General features: G+C 31.6%; 1 protein-coding gene across 1 annotated transcript; it reads left to right on the forward strand.

Moving 5' to 3' along the window:
- Positions 1 to 313: 313 nt before the first annotated feature.
- LOC115189389 (serine protease HTRA3) lies at positions 314 to 27,655 on the forward strand (the record flags this gene model as incomplete). Its single annotated transcript, XM_029747959.1, has 10 exons — positions 314 to 432; positions 879 to 1,101; positions 3,568 to 3,679; positions 3,917 to 3,999; positions 4,445 to 4,477; positions 5,337 to 5,454; positions 5,549 to 5,605; positions 5,711 to 5,771; positions 27,061 to 27,156; positions 27,458 to 27,655. Coding segments are annotated over 10 exons (1,071 nt in total), but the record flags the coding sequence as incomplete, so codon positions are not given.

The following is a 27,655-nucleotide window of genomic DNA, read 5'->3' on the forward strand; positions in this document are numbered from 1 at the left end:
TACTCCTCCTCCTCTTCCTCCTCCTCCTCCTCCCCCTCCTCCTCCTCCTCTTCTCTCCTACTGTTCCTCCTCTTCTGTCCTCCTCCTCTTCTCTCCTACTGTTCCTCCTCTTCTGTCCTCCTCCTCCTCCTCCCCCTCCTCCTCCTCCTCTTCTCTCCTACTGTTCCTCCTCTTCTGTCCTCCTCCTCCTCCTCCTCCTCCATTCTGATCCCACCATTCTAAATCTAACTCCAGCATTCCATTTGTAAACATTCTAATTCCAACATTGTACAGAGGTAGAGGTGGTGTTTCTGTGTTGACATGATGGCTTCTTGTTGCCAGTATAGGTCCTGCTCCTGTCCATCCCAACAGCCCCAGATACAAGTTCAACTTCATAGCTGACGTGGTGGAAAAGATGGCTCCTGCTGTGGTTCACATAGAGCTATTCCTCAGGTCACTGCCTGTGTGTGTGTGTGTGTGTGTCTGTGTGTGTGTGTGTGTGTGTGTGTGTGTGTGCGCGCACTCTTAGAAAAAATGGTTCCGAAAGGGTTCTGTCCCCATAGGAGAACCCTTTTTGGTTCCAGGTAGAACAAATTTGGGTTCCAGGTAGAACCCTCTGTGGAAAGGGTTTTACATGGAACCCAAAAGGGTTCTGCCTGGAACACACTAACAAGCACGCGCTCACACGCACACGCACAAACTGTTATCCTATGGGAACAGCTGAATAACTGTTTTAGGTTCTAGATAGCACCTATTTTTATAAGAATGTGGATGTGTGAATTGAACACATCCTGAATGTAAATGTAAATTCAGCCTCTCTCTCTCTCTCTCTCTCTCTCTCTCTCCCTCTCCTCTCCTCTCCTCTCCTCTCCTCTCCTCTCCTCTCCTCTCTCTCTCAGACATCCTCTATTTGGTCGTCATGTCCCTCTGTCCAGTGGTTCTGGGTTCATCATAAGCCCCTCCGGACTCATCGTAACCAACGCTCACGTGGTAACCGCTGCTGCCACGGTAACGGGCCGACCACAGCTCCGCGTGCAGCTCCATGACGGGGGAGCGTATGAGGCCACGGTCCGGGACGTCGACAGGAAGTCGGATATCGCCACCATCAAAGTCAACCCTCAGGTAGGGTAGCTTTACCCTTCATTTAACAGGTTAGGTGGAGAGGGAGGGAGGGAGGGAGAGGGAGAGGGAGAGGGAGAGGGAGAGAGAGAAAGACAGAGAAGAGGCGAGAGAGAGACAGAGAGAGAGAGAGAGAGAGAGATATAAGGAGGTAGTAGACAGGAAGTCTTGATATCGCCAACATCAAAGCCAACAATCAGCTGACATGCATACAACTCAGTGTCCCAATGGCTCTAAGCTTTCACACTACAGTTTGGTTTTTAAATCCGTTTTGGAATACTGACTGTCCAAACACCAAGTTGCAAATGACCAAATGGGATTTGTGTGTGTTCAGACAGCGGTCATTTGCTGACATGGCTACGCTAGTTGTAATAGTAACGACATAGTAGCAGTCAACTAGCTAGCCACAGCAGTCAACAAGCTAGCTACAACAGTCAACTAGCTAGCCACAGCAGTCAGCTAGCTAGCCACAGCAGTCATCTAGCTAGCCACAGCAGTCAACTAGCTAGCCACAGCAGTCAACTAGTTAGCCACAGCAGTCAACTAGTTAGCCACAGCAGTCAACTAGCTAGCCACAGCAGTCAACTAGCTAGCCACAGCAGTCAACTAGCTAGCCACAACAGTCAGCTAGCTAGCCACAACAGTCAACTAGTTAGCCACAGCAGTCAACTAGCTAGCCACAGCAGTCAACTAGTTAGCCACAACAGTCAACTAGCTAGCCACAGCAGTCAACCAGCTAGCCACAGTAGTCAGCTAGCTAGCTGTTTAACTTTCTTGCACATTCACTGTTGTTTGTAAACAATTAACAAGCTAGCTACCACATGTTCTTGTCAAAATGCAAAGCAACAAGATGTGCCAAATAACAGTCTAAAAAACCACTTGAGGGTAAATAAATGAGATTCAGATCCGTTCAGACACAAGTCACATCGCCAGGGATCAGATTTGAACGTTCAGACACAAGTCACATCGCCAGGGATCAGATTTGACCGTTCAGACACAAGTCATATCGCCAGGGATCAGATTTGACCGTTCAGACACAAGTCACATCGCCAGGGATCAGATTTGAATGTGGCTTGAAATATCTGATTCCATGTGCTTTTTTGGCTGTTCAGAATCCAGGAACAAGAAAAGATACAAACCGGATAAGCGAAAAAATGGATTTGAGTCACTTCAAACTGCCAATGTCAACAAGGCTTGATGGTCTACATGGGAATGATGTCTCTCTGCTTGGTATTACTATAATAAGGTATAAGAACTACAGTACCCATCAACCCAGAGATAGAGACCTGATGTCTCTCTGCTTGGTATTACTATAACAAGGTATAAGAACTACAGTACCCATCAACCCAGAGATAGAGACCTGATGACTCTCTGCTTGGTATTACTATAATAAGGTATAAGAACTACAGTACCCACCAACCCAGAGATAGAGACCTGATGTCTCTCTGCTTGGTATTACTATCATAAGGTATAAGAACTACAGTACCCATCAACCCAGAGATAGAGACCTGATGTCTCTAGGAACTACAGTACCCATCAACCCAGAGATAGAGACCTGATGTCTCTCTGCTTGGTATTACTATAATAAGGTATAAGAACTACAGTACCCATCAACCCAGAGATAGAGACCTGATGTCTCTCTGCTTGGTATTACTATAATAAGCTTTAAGAACTACAGTACCCATCAACCCAGAGATAGAGACCTGATGTCTATCTGCTTGGTATTACTATCATAAGGTATAAGAACTACAGTACCCATCAACCCAGAGATAGAGACCTGATGTCTCTAGGAACTACAGTACCCATCAACCCAGAGATAGAGACCTGATGTCTCTCTGCTTGGTATTACTATCATAAGGTATAATAACTACAGTACCCATCAACCCAGAGATAGAGACCTGATGTCTCTAGGAACTACAGTACCCATCAACCCAGAGATAGAGACCTGATGTCTCTCTGCTTGGTATTACTAGAATAAGATATAAGAACTACAGTACCCATCAACCCAGAGATAGAGAGCTGATGTCTCTCTGCTTGGTATTACTATCATAAGGTATAAGAACTACAGTACCCATCAACCCAGATATAGAGACCTGATGTCTCTCTGCTTGGTATTACTATAATAAGGTATAAGAACTACAGTACCCATCAACCCAGAGATAGAAAGTGTTGGATGAACCTAGCCTCAGTCTCTTTGCACAGGCTCTGACAGAATCTTCTCCAAAACAAACAATACTTCTTGTGTACATAACCTCTCTCTGGGTTAGAGAAAGACAGGGAGAGAGAGGGAGAGAGAGAGACAGAGACCGTGACAGAGAGAGAGAGAGGTGGAGATATGACGTGTGTTCTCGCACCTCTCTGAAATACTTTCCCTTTCATGAACTATGCCTTTCATTTTCTCTCTCTCTCTCTCTCTCTCTCTCTCTCTCTCTCTCTCTCTCTCTCTCTCTCGTGGGTGTATGAGTGTAGAAGAAGCTTCCTGTTCTGTCTCTGGGTCGGTCATCTGATCTGAGACCAGGGGAGTTTGTGGTTGCCATTGGCAGCCCCTTCGCACTCCAGAACACCGTTACCACGGGGATTGGTGAGTTGCTATGGCTTCAGTTAATTCAAGAAGTTATATGAAATTCCAAATTAACACGTGGTATTGTTGATAGTGAACTGTGTGTGTCCGTGTGTGTCCGTGTCCGTGTGTGTCCGTGTGTGTGTGTGTCCGTGTGTGTGTGTGTCCGTGTGTGTGTGTCCGTGTGTGTGTGTGTGTGTGTGTGTGTGTCCGTGTGTGTCCGTGTGTGTGTGTGTGTGTGTGTGTGTGTGTGTGTAGTGAGCACGGCCCAGAGAGATGGGAAGGAGCTGGGCATCAGAGACTCAGACATAGACTACATTCAGACTGACGCTATCATCAACGTAAGAACACACACACACACACACACACACACACACACACACATTTATGAACATATCCAGTGTGTCCAATTATGATCATTTGTAAATAAAACCATGATTTGATTTGAATCATAACAATGTTCTCTCCCTCCCTTTCTCTCTCCCTGCCTCTCTCTCTCCCTGCCTCTCTCTCTCTCTCTCTCTCTCTCCCTTGCTCTCTCTCCCTCCCTTTCTCTCTCCCTACCTCTCTCTCTCTCTCTCTCTCCCTCCCTTTCTCTCTCCCTGCCTCTCTCTCTCCCCGCCTCTCTCCCTGCCTCGCTCTCTCTCCCTCATTTTCTCTCTCCCTGTCTCTCTCTCCCTGCCTCTCTCTCTCCCTTCCTTGCTCTCTCCCTCCCTTTCTCCCTCCCTCCTTGATCTCTCCCTCTCTCTCTTCTCCCTATGTGTTATATCTCTTCTTGATGAGCAGTACGGTAACTCAGGGGGACCTCTGGTTAACTTGGTGAGTGTCATGTTATTACCACCTGAATCCATAGGGCTGAATCTATAGGTCAATGAGGGGCTGAATCTATAGGTCAATGAGGGGCTGAATCTATAGGTCAATGAAGGGCTGAATCTATAGGTCAATGAGGGGCTGAATCTATAGGTCAATGAAGGGCTGAATCTATAGGTCAATGAGGGGCTGAATCTATAGGTCAATGAGGGGCTGAATCTATAGGTCAATGAGGGGCTGAATCTATAGGTCAATGAGGGGCTGAATCTATAGGTCAATGAGGGGCTGAATCTATAGGTCAATGAAGGGCTGAATCTATAGGTCAATGAAGGGCTGAATCTATAGGTCAATGAAGGGCTGAATCTATAGGTCAATGAGGGGCCGAATCTATAGGTCAATGAAGGGCTGAATCTATAGGTCAGTGAGGGGCTGAATCTATAGGTCAATGAAGGGCTGAATCTATAGGTCAATGAACGGCTGAATCTATAGGTCAATGAGGGGCCGAATCTATAGGTCAATGAAGGGCTGAATCTATAGGTCAATGAAGGGCTGAATCTATAGGTCAGTGAGGGGCTGAATCTATAGGTCAATGAAGGGCTGAATCTATAGGTCAATGAGGGGCTGAATCCAATGAAGGGTTGAAGGGATTTGGCAATAAGGTCCTTTGCCTACCTCCCCAGAGTCAGATGAACTTGTGGACACCATTTGTATGTCTCTGTGTCCAGTATGAAGGAAGTTAGAGGTGGCTGTACTAACCAATGTTAATATAATGACTTGAAGTCTGGGGTATCTTCAAGCTCTTTATCAACCCTTCTGTAGCTTACCTGTGTGTGTGTGTGTGTGTGTGTGTGTGTGTGTGTGTGTGTAGGATGGGGAGGTGATAGGCATCAATACTCTCAAGGTGACAGCAGGAATCTCCTTCGCCATTCCTTCAGACCGGATCAGACGCTTTCTCACTGAGTCACAGCACAACAAACACAATGCAGGTCTGTGTGTGTGTGTGTGTGCGTGCGTGTGTATGTGTGGTTTTTTGTATGTGTGTGTGCATAATGTATGCGTGTGTTTTGTGTTGTTGTCTAGGTAACCACAGAATGCTGAGTGGTCGTTACCGTATTCCAGAACCCCAGTCAGATGCAGGTGACACACACACACACACACACACACACACACACACACCTGTGCAGGAATGTGAAAATAAATAGAAACTAGTGATTTCATAATGTGCTGTTTTTCTTTCATCAGTAACGACAGGAGAGAAGAAGAAGCGTCTGATAGGCATTAAGATGCTCACTGTCACAGATGGGTAAAACACACACACACACACACACACACACACACACACACACACACACACACACACACACACACACTTTTTCATGCACTGTTGTGATATTTATGTAACTTTATAATACTATAGTTCTATAGGCCCTATAAATGACTATAAACCTCATTAAAATCTGGCAGTGTGAATTAATTTGAAACTTTTAATTTGAAATTTGGAGGTGGTTATTTTGAACTACAGTTTAGTCAACTGAGCAATGCATTAATTACATCTGTGAGATTATAATGAGGTATATTTTGTAGCTTTGGATGGTCAGTCCTTGCATCCATACCTCTGTCCATGGATTAGACAGTGGTTACATTTCTCCAGACCCAATTTGTTTTTGTTTGAACTGCAGATAAACCCTTTAACCTACATAATGTATATATATAATGTAGTCTGGTAGTTTAACCTACATACTGTGTGTATAATGTAGTCTGGTAGTTTAATCTACATACTGTATATATATAATGTAGTCTGGTAGTTTAACCTACATAATGTATATATATAATGTAGTCTGGTAGTTTAATCTACATACTGTATATATATAATCTAGTCTGGTAGTTTAACCTACATACTGCATATATATAATCTAGTCTGGTAGTTTAATCTACATACTGTATATATATAATGTAGTCTGGTCTTTAATCTACATACTGTATATATATATAATGTAGTCTGGTAGTTTAACCTACATAATGTATATATATAATCTAGTCTGATAGTTTAATCTACATACTGTATATATATAATGTAGTCTGGTAGAGGAGATGTTTAATCTACATACTGGATATCTATAATCTAGTCTGGTAGTTTAATCTACATACTGTATATATATAATGTAGTCTGGTAGTTTAACCTACATAATGTATATATATAATGTAGTCTGGTAGTTTAACCTACATAATGTATATATATAATCTAGTCTGGTAGTTTAACCTACATACTGCATATATATAATCTAGTCTGGTAGTTTAATCTACATACTGTATATATATAATGTAGTCTGGTCTTTAATCTACATACTGTATATATATAATGTAGTCTGGTAGTTTAACCTACATAATGTATATATATAATCTAGTCTGGTAGTTTAATCTACATACTGTATATATATAATGTAGTCTGGTAGAGGAGATGTTTAATCTACATACTGTATATCTATAATCTAGTCTGGTAGTTTAATCTACATACTGTATATATATAATGTAGTCTGGTAGTTTAACCTACATACTGTATATATATAATCTAGTCTGGTAGTTTAACCTACATACTGTATATATATAATCTAGTCTGGTAGTTTAATCTACATACTGTATATATAATGTAGTCTGGTAGTTTAATCTACATACTGTATATATAATGTAGTCTGGTAGTTTAACCTACATACTGTATATATATAATGTAGTCTGGTAGTTTAATCTACATACTGTATATATATAATATAGTCTGGTAGAGGAGATGTTTAATCTACATACTGTATATCTATAATCTAGTCTGGTAGTTTAATCTACATACTGTATATATATAATGTAGTCTGGTAGTTTAACCTACATAATGTATATATATAATGTAGTCTGGTAGTTTAACCTACATAATGTATATATATAATCTAGTCTGGTAGTTTAACCTACATACTGCATATATATAATCTAGTCTGGTAGTTTAATCTACATACTGTATATATATAATGTAGTCTGGTCTTTAATCTACATACTGTATATATATATAATGTAGTCTGGTAGTTTAACCTACATAATGTATATATATAATCTAGTCTGGTAGTTTAATCTACATACTGTATATATATAATGTAGTCTGGTAGAGGAGATGTTTAATCTACATACTGTATATCTATAATCTAGTCTGGTAGTTTAATCTACATACTGTATATATATAATGTAGTCTGGTAGTTTAACCTACATACTGTGTATATATATAATCTAGTCTGGTAGTTTAACCTACATACTGTATATATATAATCTAGTCTGGTAGTTTAATCTACATACTGTATATATAATGTAGTCTGGTAGTTTAACCTACATACTGTATATATATAATGTAGTCTGGTAGTTTAACCTACATACTGTATATATATAATGTAGTCTGGTAGTTTAATCTACATACTGTATATATATAATATAGTCTGGTAGTTTAATCTACATACTGTATACATATAATCTAGTCTGGTAGTTTAACCTACATACTGTATATATATAATGTAGTCTGGTAGTTTAATCTACATACTGTATATATATAATCTAGTCTGGTAGTTTAACCTACATACTGTATATATATAATGTAGTCTGGTAGTTTAATCTACATACTGTATATATATAATGTAGTCTGGTAGTTTAATCTACATACTGTATATATATAATGTAGTCTGGTAGTTTAATCTACATACTGTATATATATATAATGTAGTCTGGTAGTTTAATCTACATACTGTATATATATAATCTAGTCTGGTAGTTTAACCTACATACTGTATATATATATAATGTAGTCTGGTAGTTTAACCTACATACTGTATATATATAATGTAGTCTGGCAGTTTGATCTACATACTGTGTATATATAATCTAGTCTGGTAGTTTAACCTACATACTGTATATATATAATGTAGTCTGGTAGTTTAATCTACATACTGTATATATATAATGTAGTCTGGTAGTTTAATCTACATACTGTATATATAATGTAGTCTGGTAGTTTAACCTACATACTGTATATATATAATGTAGTCTGGTAGTTTAATCTACATACTGTATATATATAATATAGTCTGGTAGAGGAGATGTTTAATCTACATACTGTATATCTATAATCTAGTCTGGTAGTTTAATCTACATACTGTATATATATAATGTAGTCTGGTAGTTTAACCTACATAATGTATATATATAATGTAGTCTGGTAGTTTAACCTACATAATGTATATATATAATCTAGTCTGGTAGTTTAACCTACATACTGCATATATATAATCTAGTCTGGTAGTTTAATCTACATACTGTATATATATAATGTAGTCTGGTCTTTAATCTACATACTGTATATATATAATGTAGTCTGGTAGTTTAACCTACATAATGTATATATATAATCTAGTCTGGTAGTTTAATCTACATACTGTATATATATAATGTAGTCTGGTAGAGGAGATGTTTAATCTACATACTGTATATCTATAATCTAGTCTGGTAGTTTAATCTACATACTGTATATATATAATGTAGTCTGGTAGTTTAACCTACATACTGTGTATATATATAATCTAGTCTGGTAGTTTAACCGACATACTGTATATATATAATCTAGTCTGGTAGTTTAATCTACATACTGTATATATAATGTAGTCTGGTAGTTTAACCTACATACTGTATATATATAATGTAGTCTGGTAGTTTAACCTACATACTGTATATATATAATGTAGTCTGGTAGTTTAATCTACATACTGTATATATATAATATAGTCTGGTAGTTTAATCTACATACTGTATATATATAATCTAGTCTGGTAGTTTAACCTACATACTGTATATATATAATGTAGTCTGGTAGTTTAATCTACATACTGTATATATATAATCTAGTCTGGTAGTTTAACCTACATACTGTATATATATAATGTAGTCTGGTAGTTTAATCTACATACTGTATATATATAATGTAGTCTGGTAGTTTAATCTACATACTGTATATATATAATGTAGTCTGGTAGTTTAATCTACATACTGTATATATATATAATGTAGTCTGGTAGTTTAATCTACATACTGTATATATATAATCTAGTCTGGTAGTTTAACCTACATACTGTATATATATATATAATGTAGTCTGGTAGTTTAACCTACATACTGTATATATATAATGTAGTCTGGCAGTTTAATCTACATACTGTGTATATATAATCTAGTCTGGTAGTTTAACCTACATACTGTATATATATAATGTAGTCTGGTAGTTTAATCTACATACTGTATATATATAATGTAGTCTGGTAGTTTAATCTACATACTGTATATATATAATGTAGTCTGGTAGTTTAATCTACATACTGTATATATATAATGTAGTCTGGTAGTTTCATCTACATACTGTATATATATAATCTAGTCTGGTAGTTTAACCTACATACTGTATATATATAATGTAGTCTGGTAGTTTAACCTACATACTGTATATATATATAATGTAGTCTGGTAGTTTAATCTACATACTGTATATATATAATCTAGTCTGGTAGTTTAACCTACATACTGTATATATATAATGTAGTCTGGTAGTTTAACCTACATACTGTATATATATATAATGTAGTCTGGTAGTTTAATCTACATACTGTATATATATAATGTAGTCTGGTAGTTTAACCTACATACTGTATATATATAATCTAGTCTGGTAGTTTAACCTACATACTGTATATATATAATGTAGTCTGGTAGCTTAATCTACATACTGTATATATATAATGTAGTCTGGTAGAGGAGATGTTTAACCTACATACTGTATATATATAATCTAGTCTGGTAGTTGAACCTACATACTGTATATATATAATGTAGTCTGGTAGTTTAACCTACATACTGTATATATATAATGTAGTCTGGTAGTTTAACCTACATACTGTGTGTATATATAATGTAGTCTGGTAGTTTAACCTACATACTGTATATATATAATGTAGTCTGGTAGTTTAATCTACATACTGTATATATATAATCTAGTCTGGTAGTTTAACCTACATACTGTATATATATAATGTAGTCTGGTAGTTTAACCTACATACTGTATATATATAATCTAGTCTGGTAGTTTAACCTACATACTGTATATATATAATCTAGTCTGGTAGTTTAATCTACATACTGTATATATATAATGTAGTCTGGTAGTTTAATCTACATACTGTATATATATAATGTAGTCTGGTAGTTTAATCTACATACTGTATATATATAATGTAGTCTGGTAGTTTAATCTACATACTGTATATATATAATGTAGTCTGGTAGTTTAATCTACATACTGTATATATATAATGTAGACTGGTAGTTTAACCTACATACTGTATATATATAATGTAGTCTGGTAGTTTAATCTACATACTGTATATATATAATGTAGTCTGGTAGAGGAGATGTTAAATCTACATACTGTATATCTATAATCTAGTCTGGTAGTTTAATCTACATACTGTATATATATAATGTAGTCTGGTAGTTTAACCTACATACTGTGTATATATATAATCTAGTCTGGTAGTTTAACCTACATACTGTATATATATAATCTAGTCTGGTAGTTTAATCTACATACTGTATATATAATGTAGTCTGGTAGTTTAACCTACATACTGTATATATATAATGTAGTCTGGTAGTTTAACCTACATACTGTATATATATAATGTAGTCTGGTAGTTTAACCTACATACTGTATATATATAATATAGTCTGGTAGTTTAATCTACATACTGTATATATATAATCTAGTCTGGTAGTTTAACCTACATACTGTATATATATAATGTAGTCTGGTAGTTTAATCTACATACTGTATATATATAATGTAGTCTGGTAGAGGAGATGTTAAATCTACATACTGTATATCTATAATCTAGTCTGGTAGTTTAATCTACATACTGTATATATATAATGTAGTCTGGTAGTTTAACCTACATACTGTGTATATATATAATCTAGTCTGGTAGTTTAACCTACATACTGTATATATATAATCTAGTCTGGTAGTTTAATCTACATACTGTATATATAATGTAGTCTGGTAGTTTAACCTACATACTGTATATATATAATGTAGTCTGGTAGTTTAACCTACATACTGTGTATATATATAATCTAGTCTGGTAGTTTAACCTACATACTGTATATATATAATCTAGTCTGGTAGTTTAATCTACATACTGTATATATAATGTAGTCTGGTAGTTTAACCTACATACTGTATATATATAATGTAGTCTGGTAGTTTAACCTACATACTGTATATATATAATGTAGTCTGGTAGTTTAATCTACATACTGTATATATATAATATAGTCTGGTAGTTTAATCTACATACTGTATATATATAATCTAGTCTGGTCGTTTAACCTACATACTGTATATATATAATGTAGTCTGGTAGTTTAATCTACATACTGTATATATATAATCTAGTCTGGTAGTTTAACCTACATACTGTATATATATAATGTAGTCTGGTAGTTTAATCTACATACTGTATATATATAATGTAGTCTGGTAGTTTAATCTACATACTGTATATATATAATGTAGTCTGGTAGTTTAATCTACATACTGTATATATATATAATGTAGTCTGGTAGTTTAATCTACATACTGTATATATATAATCTAGTCTGGTAGTTTAACCTACATACTGTATATATATATAATGTAGTCTGGTAGTTTAACCTACATACTGTATATATATAATGTAGTCTGGCAGTTTAATCTACATACTGTGTATATATAATCTAGTCTGGTAGTTTAACCTACATACTGTGTATATATATAATGTAGTCTGGTTTTTTAATCTACATACTGTATATATATAATGTAGTCTGGTAGTTTAATCTACATACTGTATATATATAATGTAGTCTGGTAGTTTAATCTACATACTGTATATATATAATGTAGTCTGGTAGTTTCATCTACATACTGTATATATATAATCTAGTCTGGTAGTTTAACCTACATACTGTATATATATAATGTAGTCTGGTAGTTTAACCTACATAATGTATATATATAATCTAGTCTGGTAGTTTAATCTACATACTGTATATATATAATGTAGTCTGGTAGAGGAGATGTTTAATCTACATACTGTATATCTATAATCTAGTCTGGTAGTTTAATCTACATACTGTATATATATAATGTAGTCTGGTAGTTTAACCTACATACTGTGTATATATATAATCTAGTCTGGTAGTTTAACCTACATACTGTATATATATAATCTAGTCTGGTAGTTTAATCTACATACTGTATATATAATGTAGTCTGGTAGTTTAACCTACATACTGTATATATATAATGTAGTCTGGTAGTTTAACCTACATACTGTATATATATAATGTAGTCTGGTAGTTTAATCTACATACTGTATATATATATAATATAGTCTGGTAGTTTAATCTACATACTGTATATATATATAATCTAGTCTGGTAGTTTAACCTACATACTGTATATATATAATGTAGTCTGGTAGTTTAATCTACATACTGTATATATATAATCTAGTCTGGTAGTTTAACCTACATACTGTATATATATAATGTAGTCTGGTAGTTTAATCTACATACTGTATATATATAATCTAGTCTGGTAGTTTAACCTACATACTGTATATATATATAATGTAGTCTGGTAGTTTAACCTACATACTGTGTATATATATAATGTAGTCTGGCAGTTTAATTTACATACTGTGTATATATAATCTAGTCTGGTAGTTTAACCTACATACTGTATATATATAATGTAGTCTGGTAGTTTAATCTACATACTGTATATATATAATGTAGTCTGGTAGTTTAATCTACATACTGTATATATATAATGTAGTCTGGTAGTTTAATCTACATACTGTATATATATAATGTAGTCTGGTAGTTTCATCTACATACTGTATATATATAATCTAGTCTGGTAGTTTAACCTACATACTGTATATATATAATGTAGTCTGGTAGTTTAATCTACATACTGTATATATGTAATGTAGTCTGGTAGTTTAACCTACATACTGTATATATATAATCTAGTCTGGTAGTTTAACCTACATACTGTATATATATAATGTAGTCTGGTAGCTTAATCTACATACTGTATATATATAATGTAGTCTGGTAGAGGAGATGTTTAACCTACATACTGTATATATATAATCTAGTCTGGTAGTTGAACCTACATACTGTATATATATAATGTAGTCTGGTAGTTTAACCTACATACTGTATATATATAATGTAGTCTGGTAGTTTAACCTACATACTGTGTGTATATATAATGTAGTCTGGTAGTTTAACCTACATACTGTATATATATAATGTAGTCTGGTAGTTTAATCTACATACTGTATATATATAATCTAGTCTGGTAGTTTAACCTACATACTGTATATATATAATGTAGTCTGGTAGTTTAACCTACATACTGTATATATATAATCTAGTCTGGTAGTTTAACCTACATACTGTATATATATAATCTAGTCTGGTAGTTTAATCTACATACTGTATATATATAATGTAGTCTGGTAGTTTAATCTACATACTGTATATATATAATGTAGTCTGGTAGTTTAATCTACATACTGTATATATATAATGTAGTCTGGTAGTTTAATCTACATACTGTATATATATAATGTAGTCTGGTAGTTTAATCTACATACTGTATATATATAATGTAGTCTGGTAGTTTAACCTACATACTGTATATATATAATGTAGTCTGGTAGTTTAATCTACATACTGTATATATATATAATGTAGTCTGGTAGAGGAGATGTTAAATCTACATACTGTATATCTATAATCTAGTCTGGTAGTTTAATCTACATACTGTATATATATAATGTAGTCTGGTAGTTTAACCTACATACTGTGTATATATATAATCTAGTCTGGTAGTTTAACCTACATACTGTATATATATAATCTAGTCTGGTAGTTTAATCTACATACTGTATATATAATGTAGTCTGGTAGTTTAACCTACATACTGTATATATATAATGTAGTCTGGTAGTTTAACCTACATACTGTATATATATAATGTAGTCTGGTAGTTTAATCTACATACTGTATATATATAATATAGTCTGGTAGTTTAACCTACATACTGTATATATATAATCTAGTCTGGTAGTTTAACCTACATACTGTATATATAATGTAGTCTGGTAGTTTAATCTACATACTGTATATATAATATAGTCTGGTAGTTTAACCTACATACTGTATATATATAATCTAGTCTGGTAGTTTAACCTACATACTGTATATATATAATGTAGTCTGGTAGTTTAATCTACATACTGTATATATATAATCTAGTCTGGTAGTTTAACCTACATACTGTATATATAATGTAGTCTGGTAGTTTAATCTACATACTGTATATATATAATGTAGTTTGGTAGTTTAATCTACATACTGTATATATATAATGTAGTCTGGTAGTTTAATCTACATACTGTATATATATATAATGTAGTCTGGTAGTTTAATCTACATACTGTATATATATAATCTAGTCTGGTAGTTTAACCTACATACTGTATATATATATAATGTAGTCTGGTAGTTTAACCTACATACTGTATATATATAATGTAGTCTGGCAGTTTAATCTACATACTGTGTATATATAATCTAGTCTGGTAGTTTAACCTACATACTGTATATATATAATGTAGTCTGGTAGTTTAATCTACATACTGTATATATATAATGTAGTCTGGTAGTTTAATCTACATACTGTATATATATAATGTAGTTTGGTAGTTTAATCTACATACTGTATATATATAATGTAGTCTGGTAGTTTCATCTACATACTGTATATATATAATCTAGTCTGGTAGTTTAACCTACATACTGTATATATATAATGTAGTCTGGTAGTTTAACCTACATACTGTATATATATATAATGTAGTCTGGTAGTTTAATCTACATACTGTATATATATAATCTAGTCTGGTAGTTTAACCTACATACTGTATATATATAATGTAGTCTGGTAGTTTAACCTACATACTGTATATATATATAATGTAGTCTGGTAGTTTAATCTACATACTGTATATATATAATGTAGTCTGGTAGTTTAACCTACATACTGTATATATATAATCTAGTCTGGTAGTTTAACCTACATACTGTATATATATAATGTAGTCTGGTAGCTTAATCTACATACTGTATATATATAATGTAGTCTGGTAGAGGAGATGTTTAACCTACATAATGTATATATATAATGTAGTCTGGTAGTTGAACCTACATACTGTATATATATAATGTAGTCTGGTAGTTTAATCTACATACTGTATATATATAATGTAGTCTGGTAGTTTAATCTACATACTGTATATATATATAATGTAGTCTGGTAGTTTAATCTACATACTGTATATATATAATCTAGTCTGGTAGTTTAACCTACATACTGTATATATATATAATGTAGTCTGGTAGTTTAACCTACATACTGTATATATATAATGTAGTCTGGCAGTTTGATCTACATACTGTGTATATATAATCTAGTCTGGTAGTTTAACCTACATACTGTATATATATAATGTAGTCTGGTAGTTTAATCTACATACTGTATATATATAATGTAGTCTGGTAGTTTAATCTACATACTGTATATATAATGTAGTCTGGTAGTTTAACCTACATACTGTATATATATAATGTAGTCTGGTAGTTTAATCTACATACTGTATATATATAATATAGTCTGGTAGAGGAGATGTTTAATCTACATACTGTATATCTATAATCTAGTCTGGTAGTTTAATCTACATACTGTATATATATAATGTAGTCTGGTAGTTTAACCTACATAATGTATATATATAATGTAGTCTGGTAGTTTAACCTACATAATGTATATATATAATCTAGTCTGGTAGTTTAACCTACATACTGCATATATATAATCTAGTCTGGTAGTTTAATCTACATACTGTATATATATAATGTAGTCTGGTCTTTAATCTACATACTGTATATATATAATGTAGTCTGGTAGTTTAACCTACATAATGTATATATATAATCTAGTCTGGTAGTTTAATCTACATACTGTATATATATAATGTAGTCTGGTAGAGGAGATGTTTAATCTACATACTGTATATCTATAATCTAGTCTGGTAGTTTAATCTACATACTGTATATATATAATGTAGTCTGGTAGTTTAACCTACATACTGTGTATATATATAATCTAGTCTGGTAGTTTAACCGACATACTGTATATATATAATCTAGTCTGGTAGTTTAATCTACATACTGTATATATAATGTAGTCTGGTAGTTTAACCTACATACTGTATATATATAATGTAGTCTGGTAGTTTAACCTACATACTGTATATATATAATGTAGTCTGGTAGTTTAATCTACATACTGTATATATATAATATAGTCTGGTAGTTTAATCTACATACTGTATATATATAATCTAGTCTGGTAGTTTAACCTACATACTGTATATATATAATGTAGTCTGGTAGTTTAATCTACATACTGTATATATATAATCTAGTCTGGTAGTTTAACCTACATACTGTATATATAATGTAGTCTGGTAGTTTAATCTACATACTGTATATATATAATGTAGTCTGGTAGTTTAATCTACATACTGTATATATATAATGTAGTCTGGTAGTTTAATCTACATACTGTATATATATATATAATGTAGTCTGGTAGTTTAATCTACATACTGTATATATATAATCTAGTCTGGTAGTTTAACCTACATACTGTATATATATATATAATGTAGTCTGGTAGTTTAACCTACATACTGTATATATATAATGTAGTCTGGCAGTTTAATCTACATACTGTGTATATATAATCTAGTCTGGTAGTTTAACCTACATACTGTATATATATAATGTAGTCTGGTAGTTTAATCTACATACTGTATATATATAATGTAGTCTGGTAGTTTAATCTACATACTGTATATATAATGTAGTCTGGTAGTTTAATCTACATACTGTATATATATAATGTAGTCTGGTAGTTTCATCTACATACTGTATATATATAATCTAGTCTGGTAGTTTAACCTACATACTGTATATATATAATGTAGTCTGGTAGTTTAACCTACATACTGTATATATATATAATGTCGTCTGGTAGTTTAATCTACATACTGTATATATATAATCTAGTCTGGTAGTTTAACCTACATACTGTATATATATAATGTAGTCTGGTAGTTTAACCTACATACTGTATATATATATAATGTAGTCTGGTAGTTTAATCTACATACTGTATATATATAATGTAGTCTGGTAGTTTAACCTACATACTGTATATATATAATCTAGTCTGGTAGTTTAACCTACATACTGTATATATATAATGTAGTCTGGTAGCTTAATCTACATACTGTATATATATAATGTAGTCTGGTAGAGGAGATGTTTAACCTACATACTGTATATATATAATCTAGTCTGGTAGTTGAACCTACATACTGTATATATATAATGTAGTCTGGTAGTTTAACCTACATACTGTATATATATAATGTAGTCTGGTAGTTTAACCTACATACTGTGTGTATATATAATGTAGTCTGGTAGTTTAACCTACATACTGTATATATATAATGTAGTCTGGTAGTTTAATCTACATACTGTATATATATAATCTAGTCTGGTAGTTTAACCTACATACTGTATATATATAATGTAGTCTGGTAGTTTAACCTACATACTGTATATATATAATCTAGTCTGGTAGTTTAACCTACATACTGTATATATATAATCTAGTCTGGTAGTTTAATCTACATACTGTATATATATAATGTAGTCTGGTAGTTTAATCTACATACTGTATATATATAATGTAGTCTGGTAGTTTAATCTACATACTGTATATATATAATGTAGTCTGGTAGTTTAATCTACATACTGTATATATATAATGTAGTCTGGTAGTTTAATCTACATACTGTATATATATAATGTAGACTGGTAGTTTAACCTACATACTGTATATATATAATGTAGTCTGGTAGTTTAATCTACATACTGTATATATATAATGTAGTCTGGTAGAGGAGATGTTAAATCTACATACTGTATATCTATAATCTAGTCTGGTAGTTTAATCTACATACTGTATATATATAATGTAGTCTGGTAGTTTAACCTACATACTGTGTATATATATAATCTAGTCTGGTAGTTTAACCTACATACTGTATATATATAATCTAGTCTGGTAGTTTAATCTACATACTGTATATATAATGTAGTCTGGTAGTTTAACCTACATACTGTATATATATAATGTAGTCTGGTAGTTTAACCTACATACTGTGTATATATATAATCTAGTCTGGTAGTTTAACCTACATACTGTATATATATAATCTAGTCTGGTAGTTTAATCTACATACTGTATATATAATGTAGTCTGGTAGTTTAACCTACATACTGTATATATATAATGTAGTCTGGTAGTTTAACCTACATACTGTATATATATAATGTAGTCTGGTAGTTTAATCTACATACTGTATATATATAATATAGTCTGGTAGTTTAATCTACATACTGTATATATATAATCTAGTCTGGTCGTTTAACCTACATACTGTATATATATAATGTAGTCTGGTAGTTTAATCTACATACTGTATATATATAATCTAGTCTGGTAGTTTAACCTACATACTGTATATATATAATGTAGTCTGGTAGTTTAATCTACATACTGTATATATATAATGTAGTCTGGTAGTTTAATCTACATACTGTATATATATAATGTAGTCTGGTAGTTTAATCTACATACTGTATATATATAATGTAGTCTGGTAGTTTAATCTACATACTGTATATATATAATCTAGTCTGGTAGTTTAACCTACATACTGTATATATATAATGTAGTCTGGTAGTTTAACCTACATACTGTATATATATAATGTAGTCTGGCAGTTTAATCTACATACTGTGTATATATAATCTAGTCTGGTAGTTTAACCTACATACTGTGTATATATATAATGTAGTCTGGTAGTTTAATCTACATACTGTATATATATAATGTAGTCTGGTAGTTTAATCTACATACTGTATATATATAATGTAGTCTGGTAGTTTAATCTACATACTGTATATATATAATGTAGTCTGGTAGTTTCATCTACATACTGTATATATATAATCTAGTCTGGTAGTTTAACCTACATACTGTATATATATAATGTAGTCTGGTAGTTTAACCTACATAATGTATATATATAATCTAGTCTGGTAGTTTAATCTACATACTGTATATATATAATGTAGTCTGGTAGAGGAGATGTTTAATCTACATACTGTATATCTATAATCTAGTCTGGTAGTTTAATCTACATACTGTATATATATAATGTAGTCTGGTAGTTTAACCTACATACTGTGTATATATATAATCTAGTCTGGTAGTTTAACCTACATACTGTATATATATAATCTAGTCTGGTAGTTTAATCTACATACTGTATATATAATGTAGTCTGGTAGTTTAACCTACATACTGTATATATATAATGTAGTCTGGTAGTTTAACCTACATACTGTATATATATAATGTAGTCTGGTAGTTTAATCTACATACTGTATATATATATAATATAGTCTGGTAGTTTAATCTACATACTGTATATATATATAATCTAGTCTGGTAGTTTAACCTACATACTGTATATATATAATGTAGTCTGGTAGTTTAATCTACATACTGTATATATATAATCTAGTCTGGTAGTTTAACCTACATACTGTATATATATAATGTAGTCTGGTAGTTTAATCTACATACTGTATATATATAATCTAGTCTGGTAGTTTAACCTACATACTGTATATATATATAATGTAGTCTGGTAGTTTAACCTACATACTGTGTATATATATAATGTAGTCTGGCAGTTTAATCTACATACTGTGTATATATAATCTAGTCTGGTAGTTTAACCTACATACTGTATATATATAATGTAGTCTGGTAGTTTAATCTACATACTGTATATATATAATGTAGTCTGGTAGTTTAATCTACATACTGTATATATATAATGTAGTCTGGTAGTTTAATCTACATACTGTATATATATAATGTAGTCTGGTAGTTTCATCTACATACTGTATATATATAATCTAGTCTGGTAGTTTAACCTACATACTGTATATATATAATGTAGTCTGGTAGTTTAATCTACATACTGTATATATGTAATGTAGTCTGGTAGTTTAACCTACATACTGTATATATATAATCTAGTCTGGTAGTTTAACCTACATACTGTATATATATAATGTAGTCTGGTAGCTTAATCTACATACTGTATATATATAATGTAGTCTGGTAGAGGAGATGTTTAACCTACATACTGTATATATATAATCTAGTCTGGTAGTTGAACCTACATACTGTATATATATAATGTAGTCTGGTAGTTTAACCTACATACTGTATATATATAATGTAGTCTGGTAGTTTAACCTACATACTGTGTGTATATATAATGTAGTCTGGTAGTTTAACCTACATACTGTATATATATAATGTAGTCTGGTAGTTTAATCTACATACTGTATATATATAATCTAGTCTGGTAGTTTAACCTACATACTGTATATATATAATGTAGTCTGGTAGTTTAACCTACATACTGTATATATATAATCTAGTCTGGTAGTTTAACCTACATACTGTATATATATAATCTAGTCTGGTAGTTTAATCTACATACTGTATATATATAATGTAGTCTGGTAGTTTAATCTACATACTGTATATATATAATGTAGTCTGGTAGTTTAATCTACATACTGTATATATATAATGTAGTCTGGTAGTTTAATCTACATACTGTATATATATAATGTAGTCTGGTAGTTTAATCTACATACTGTATATATATAATGTAGTCTGGTAGTTTAACCTACATACTGTATATATATAATGTAGTCTGGTAGTTTAATCTACATACTGTATATATATATAATGTAGTCTGGTAGAGGAGATGTTAAATCTACATACTGTATATCTATAATCTAGTCTGGTAGTTTAATCTACATACTGTATATATATAATGTAGTCTGGTAGTTTAACCTACATACTGTGTATATATATAATCTAGTCTGGTAGTTTAACCTACATACTGTATATATATAATCTAGTCTGGTAGTTTAATCTACATACTGTATATATAATGTAGTCTGGTAGTTTAACCTACATACTGTATATATATAATGTAGTCTGGTAGTTTAACCTACATACTGTATATATATAATGTAGTCTGGTAGTTTAATCTACATACTGTATATATATAATATAGTCTGGTAGTTTAACCTACATACTGTATATATATAATCTAGTCTGGTAGTTTAACCTACATACTGTATATATATAATGTAGTCTGGTAGTTTAATCTACATACTGTATATATATAATCTAGTCTGGTAGTTTAACCTACATACTGTATATATATAATGTAGTCTGGTAGTTTAATCTACATACTGTATATATATAATGTAGTCTGGTAGTTTAATCTACATACTGTATATATATAATGTAGTCTGGTAGTTTAATCTACATACTGTATATATATATAATGTAGTCTGGTAGTTTAATCTACATACTGTATATATATAATCTAGTCTGGTAGTTTAACCTACATACTGTATATATATATAATGTAGTCTGGTAGTTTAACCTACATACTGTATATATATAATGTAGTCTGGCAGTTTAATCTACATACTGTGTATATATAATCTAGTCTGGTAGTTTAACCTACATACTGTATATATATAATGTAGTCTGGTAGTTTAATCTACATACTGTATATATATAATGTAGTCTGGTAGTTTAATCTACATACTGTATATATATAATGTAGTTTGGTAGTTTAATCTACATACTGTATATATATAATGTAGTCTGGTAGTTTCATCTACATACTGTATATATATAATCTAGTCTGGTAGTTTAACCTACATACTGTATATATATAATGTAGTCTGGTAGTTTAACCTACATACTGTATATATATATAATGTAGTCTGGTAGTTTAATCTACATACTGTATATATATAATCTAGTCTGGTAGTTTAACCTACATACTGTATATATATAATGTAGTCTGGTAGTTTAACCTACATACTGTATATATATATAATGTAGTCTGGTAGTTTAATCTACATACTGTATATATATAATGTAGTCTGGTAGTTTAACCTACATACTGTATATATATAATCTAGTCTGGTAGTTTAACCTACATACTGTATATATATAATGTAGTCTGGTAGCTTAATCTACATACTGTATATATATAATGTAGTCTGGTAGAGGAGATGTTTAACCTACATAATGTATATATATAATGTAGTCTGGTAGTTGAACCTACATACTGTATATATATAATGTAGTCTGGTAGTTTAACCTACATACTGTATATATATAATGTAGTCTGGTAGTTTAACCTACATACTGTATATATATAATGTAGTCTGGTAGTTTAACCTACATACTGTGTGTATATATAATGTAGTCTGGTAGTTTAACCTACATACTGTATATATATAATGTAGTCTGGTAGTTTAATCTACATACTGTATATATATAATGTAGTCTGGTAGTTTAACCTACATACTGTATATATATAATGTAGTCTGGTAGTTTAATCTACATACTGTATATATATAATCTAGTCTGGTAGTTTAATCTACATACTGTATATATATAATCTAGTCTGGTAGTTTAACCTACATACTGTGTGTATATATAATGTAGTCTGGTAGTTTAACCTACATACTGTATATATATAATGTAGTCTGGTAGTTTAATCTACATACTGTATATATATAATGTAGTCTGGTAGTTTAATCTACATACTGTATATATATAATGTAGTCTGGTAGTTTAACCTACATACTGTATATATATAATGTAGTCTGGTAGTTTAATCTACATACTGTATATATATAATCTAGTCTGGTAGTTTAACTTACATACTGTATATATATAATCTAGTCTGGTAGTTTAACCTACATACTGTATATATATAATGTAGTCTGGTAGTTTAATCTACATACTGTATATATATAATGTAGTCTGGTAGAGGAGATGTTTAACCTACATACTGTATATATATAATCTAGTCTGGTAGTTTAACCTACATACTGTATATATATAATGTAGTCTGGTAGTTTAACCTAAATACTGTATATATATAATGTAGTCTGGTAGTTTAACCTACATACTGTATATATATAATGTAGTCTGGTAGTTTAACCTACATACTGTGTGTATATATAATGTAGTCTGGTAGTTTAACCTACATACTGTATATATATAATGTAGTCTGGTAGTTTAATCTACATACTGTATATATATAATGTAGTCTGGTAGTTTAACCTACATACTGTATATATATAATGTAGTCTGGTAGTTTAATCTACATACTGTATATATATAATCTAGTCTGGTAGTTTAATCTACATACTGTATATATATAATCTAGTCTGGTAGTTTAACCTACATACTGTGTGTATATATAATGTAGTCTGGTAGTTTAACCTACATACTGTATATATATATATAATGTAGTCTGGTAGTTTAATCTACATACTGTATATATTTAATCTAGTCTGGTAGTTTAACCTACATACTGTATATATATAATGTAGTCTGGTAGTTTAACCTACATACTGTATATATATAATCTAGTCTGGTAGTTTAACCTACATACTGTATATATATAATGTAGTCTGGTAGTTTAACCTACATACTGTATATATATAATCTAGTCTGGTAGTTTAACCTACATACTGTATATATATAATGTAGTCTGGTAGTTTAACCTACATACTGTATATATATAATGTAGTCTGGTAGTTTAACCTACATACTGTATATATATAATCTAGTCTGGTAGTTTAACCTACATACTGTATATATATAATGTAGTCTGGTAGTTTAACCTAGATACTGTATATATATAATCTAGTCTGGTAGTTTAACCTACATACTGTATATATATAATGTAGTCTGGTAGTTTAACCTACATACTGTATATATATAATGTAGTCTGGTAGTTTAATCTACATACTGTATATATATAATGTAGTTTAACCTACATACTGTGTGTATAATGTAGTCTGGTAGTTTAACCTACATACTGTATATATATAATCTAGTCTGGTAGTTTAACCTACATACTGTATATATATAATCTAGTCTGGTAGTTTAACCTACATACTGTATATATATAATGTAGTCTGGTAGTTTAACCTAGATACTGTATATATATAATCTAGTCTGGTAGTTTAACCTACATACTGTATATATATAATGTAGTCTGGTAGTTTAACCTACATACTGTATATATATAATGTAGTCTGGTAGTTTAATCTACATACTGTATATATATAATGTAGTCTGGTAGTTTAACCTACATACTGTGTGTATAATGTAGTCTGGTAGTTTAACCTACATACTGTATATATATAATCTAGTCTGGTAGTTTAACCTACATACTGTATATATATAATGTAGTCTGGTAGTTTAACCTACATACTGTATATATATAATGTAGTCTGGTAGTTTAATCTACATACTGTATATATATAATGTTGTCTGGTAGTTTAACCTACATACTGTATATATATAATCTAGTCTGGTAGTTTAACCTACATACTGTATATATATAATGTAGTCTGGTAGTTTAACCTACATACTGTATATATATAATGTAGTCTGGTAGTTTAATCTACATACTGTATATATATAATGTAGTCTGGTAGTTTAATCTACATACTGTATATATATAATGTAGTCTGGTAGTTTAACCTACATACTGTGTGTATATAATCTAGTCTGGTAGTTTAACCTACATACTGTATATATATAATCTAGTCTGGTAGTTTAACCTACATACTGTGTGTATATAATCTAGTCTGGTAGTTTAACCTACATACTGTATATATATAATGTAGTCTGGTAGTTTAACCTACATACTGTATATATATAATCTAGTTTGGCAGTTTAACCTACATACTGTATATATATAATGTAGTCTGGTAGTTTAACCTACATACTGTGTATATATATAATCTAGTCTGGTAGTTTAACCTACATACTGTATATATATAATGTAGTCTGGTAGTTTAACCTACATACTGTATATATATAATCTAGTCTGGTAGTTTAACCTACATACTGTATATATATAATGTAGTCTGGTAGTTTAACCTACATACTGTATATATATAATGTAGTCTGGTAGTTTAACCTACATACTGTATATATATAATGTAGTCTGGTAGTTTAATCTACATACTGTATATATATAATGTAGTCTGGTAGTTTAACCTACATACTGTATATATATAATGTATTCTGGTAGTTTAACCTACATACTGTATATATATAATCTAGTCTGGTAGTTTAACCTACATACTGTATATATATAATCTAGTCTGGTAGTTTAACCTACATACTGTATATATATAATCTAGTCTGGTAGTTTAATCTACATACTGTATATATATAATCTAGTCTGGTAGTTTAATCTACATACTGTATATATAATGTAGTCTGGTAGTTTAACCTACATACTGTATATATATAATGTAGTCTGGTAGTTTAACCTACATACTGTATATATATATAATGTAGTCTGGTAGTTTAACCTACATACTGTATATATATAATGTAGTCTGGTAGTTTAACCTACATACTGTATATATATAATGTAGTCTGGTAGTTTAACCTACATACTGTATATATATAATGTAGTCTGGTAGTTTAACCTACATACTGTATATATAAAATGTAGTCTGGTAGTTTAACCTACATACTGTATATATATAATGTAGTCTGGTAGTTTAACCTACATACTGTATATATATAATGTAGTCTGGTAGTTTAACCTACATACTGTATATATATAATGTAGTCTGGTAGTTTAATCTACATACTGTGTATATAATGTAGTCTGGTAGTTTAACCTACATACTGTATATATATAATGTAGTCTGGTAGTTTAATCTACATACTGTGTATATAATGTAGTCTGGTAGTTTAACCTACATACTGTATATATATAATGTAGTCTGGTAGTTTAACCTACATACTGTATATATATAATCTAGTCTGGTAGTTTAACCTACATACTGTGTATATATAATGTAGTCTGGTAGTTTAACCTACATACTGTATATATATAATGTAGTCTGGTAGTTTAATCTACATACTGTGTATATAATGTAGTCTGGTAGTTTAACCTACATACTGTATATATATAATGTAGTCTGGTAGTTTAACCTACATACTGTATATATACAATCTAGTCTGGTAGTTTAACCTACATACTGTGTATATATAATGTAGTCTGGTAGTTTAACCTACATACTGTATATATATAATGTAGTCTGGTGGAGGAGATGAAGAAGCAGAATCCTGACTTCCCTGATGTCTCCAGTGGAGTGTTGGTCCATCAAGTTATACCTGAGTCCCCCGCACACAGGTAGGTGTTTTCACACACACACACACACACACACACACACACACACACACACACACACACACACACACACACACACACACACACACACACACACACACACACACACACACACACACACCTCAAGGCCCTGATTGGAGAGACAGGAGGAATGGATTAATACAACAGGTTTATCTGTTATATCAGAAACGTAGTTTAGATAGCTAGCCTATCAAAGGCAAAGGTTGAGCCATTACTGTACCAATATGGAAGAAGCCTTCTGAGTAACCAAGGACCAATGAGAACCTCTCGTCCTCTACCGAAGGGGCGGGATTGAGGCCGGTGACGTGATCCTCAAGCTGAACGGCCGCCCACTCAGGACCACCGACGAGCTGCAGGGGGCGTTGCTAGGCGACGGGCCCCTCCTCCTGGAGGTTCGTCGCGGCGACGACGAACTGCTTTTCCACATAGAGCCCCACGTCGTCAGGCAGTAAGGAGGACAAGTCATGGACCAGGGAAATGT

The sequence above is a fragment of the Salmo trutta genome, unplaced genomic scaffold (genome assembly GCF_901001165.1).
Source record: "Salmo trutta unplaced genomic scaffold, fSalTru1.1, whole genome shotgun sequence".
Classification (NCBI taxonomy): Eukaryota; Metazoa; Chordata; class Actinopteri; order Salmoniformes; family Salmonidae; genus Salmo; species Salmo trutta.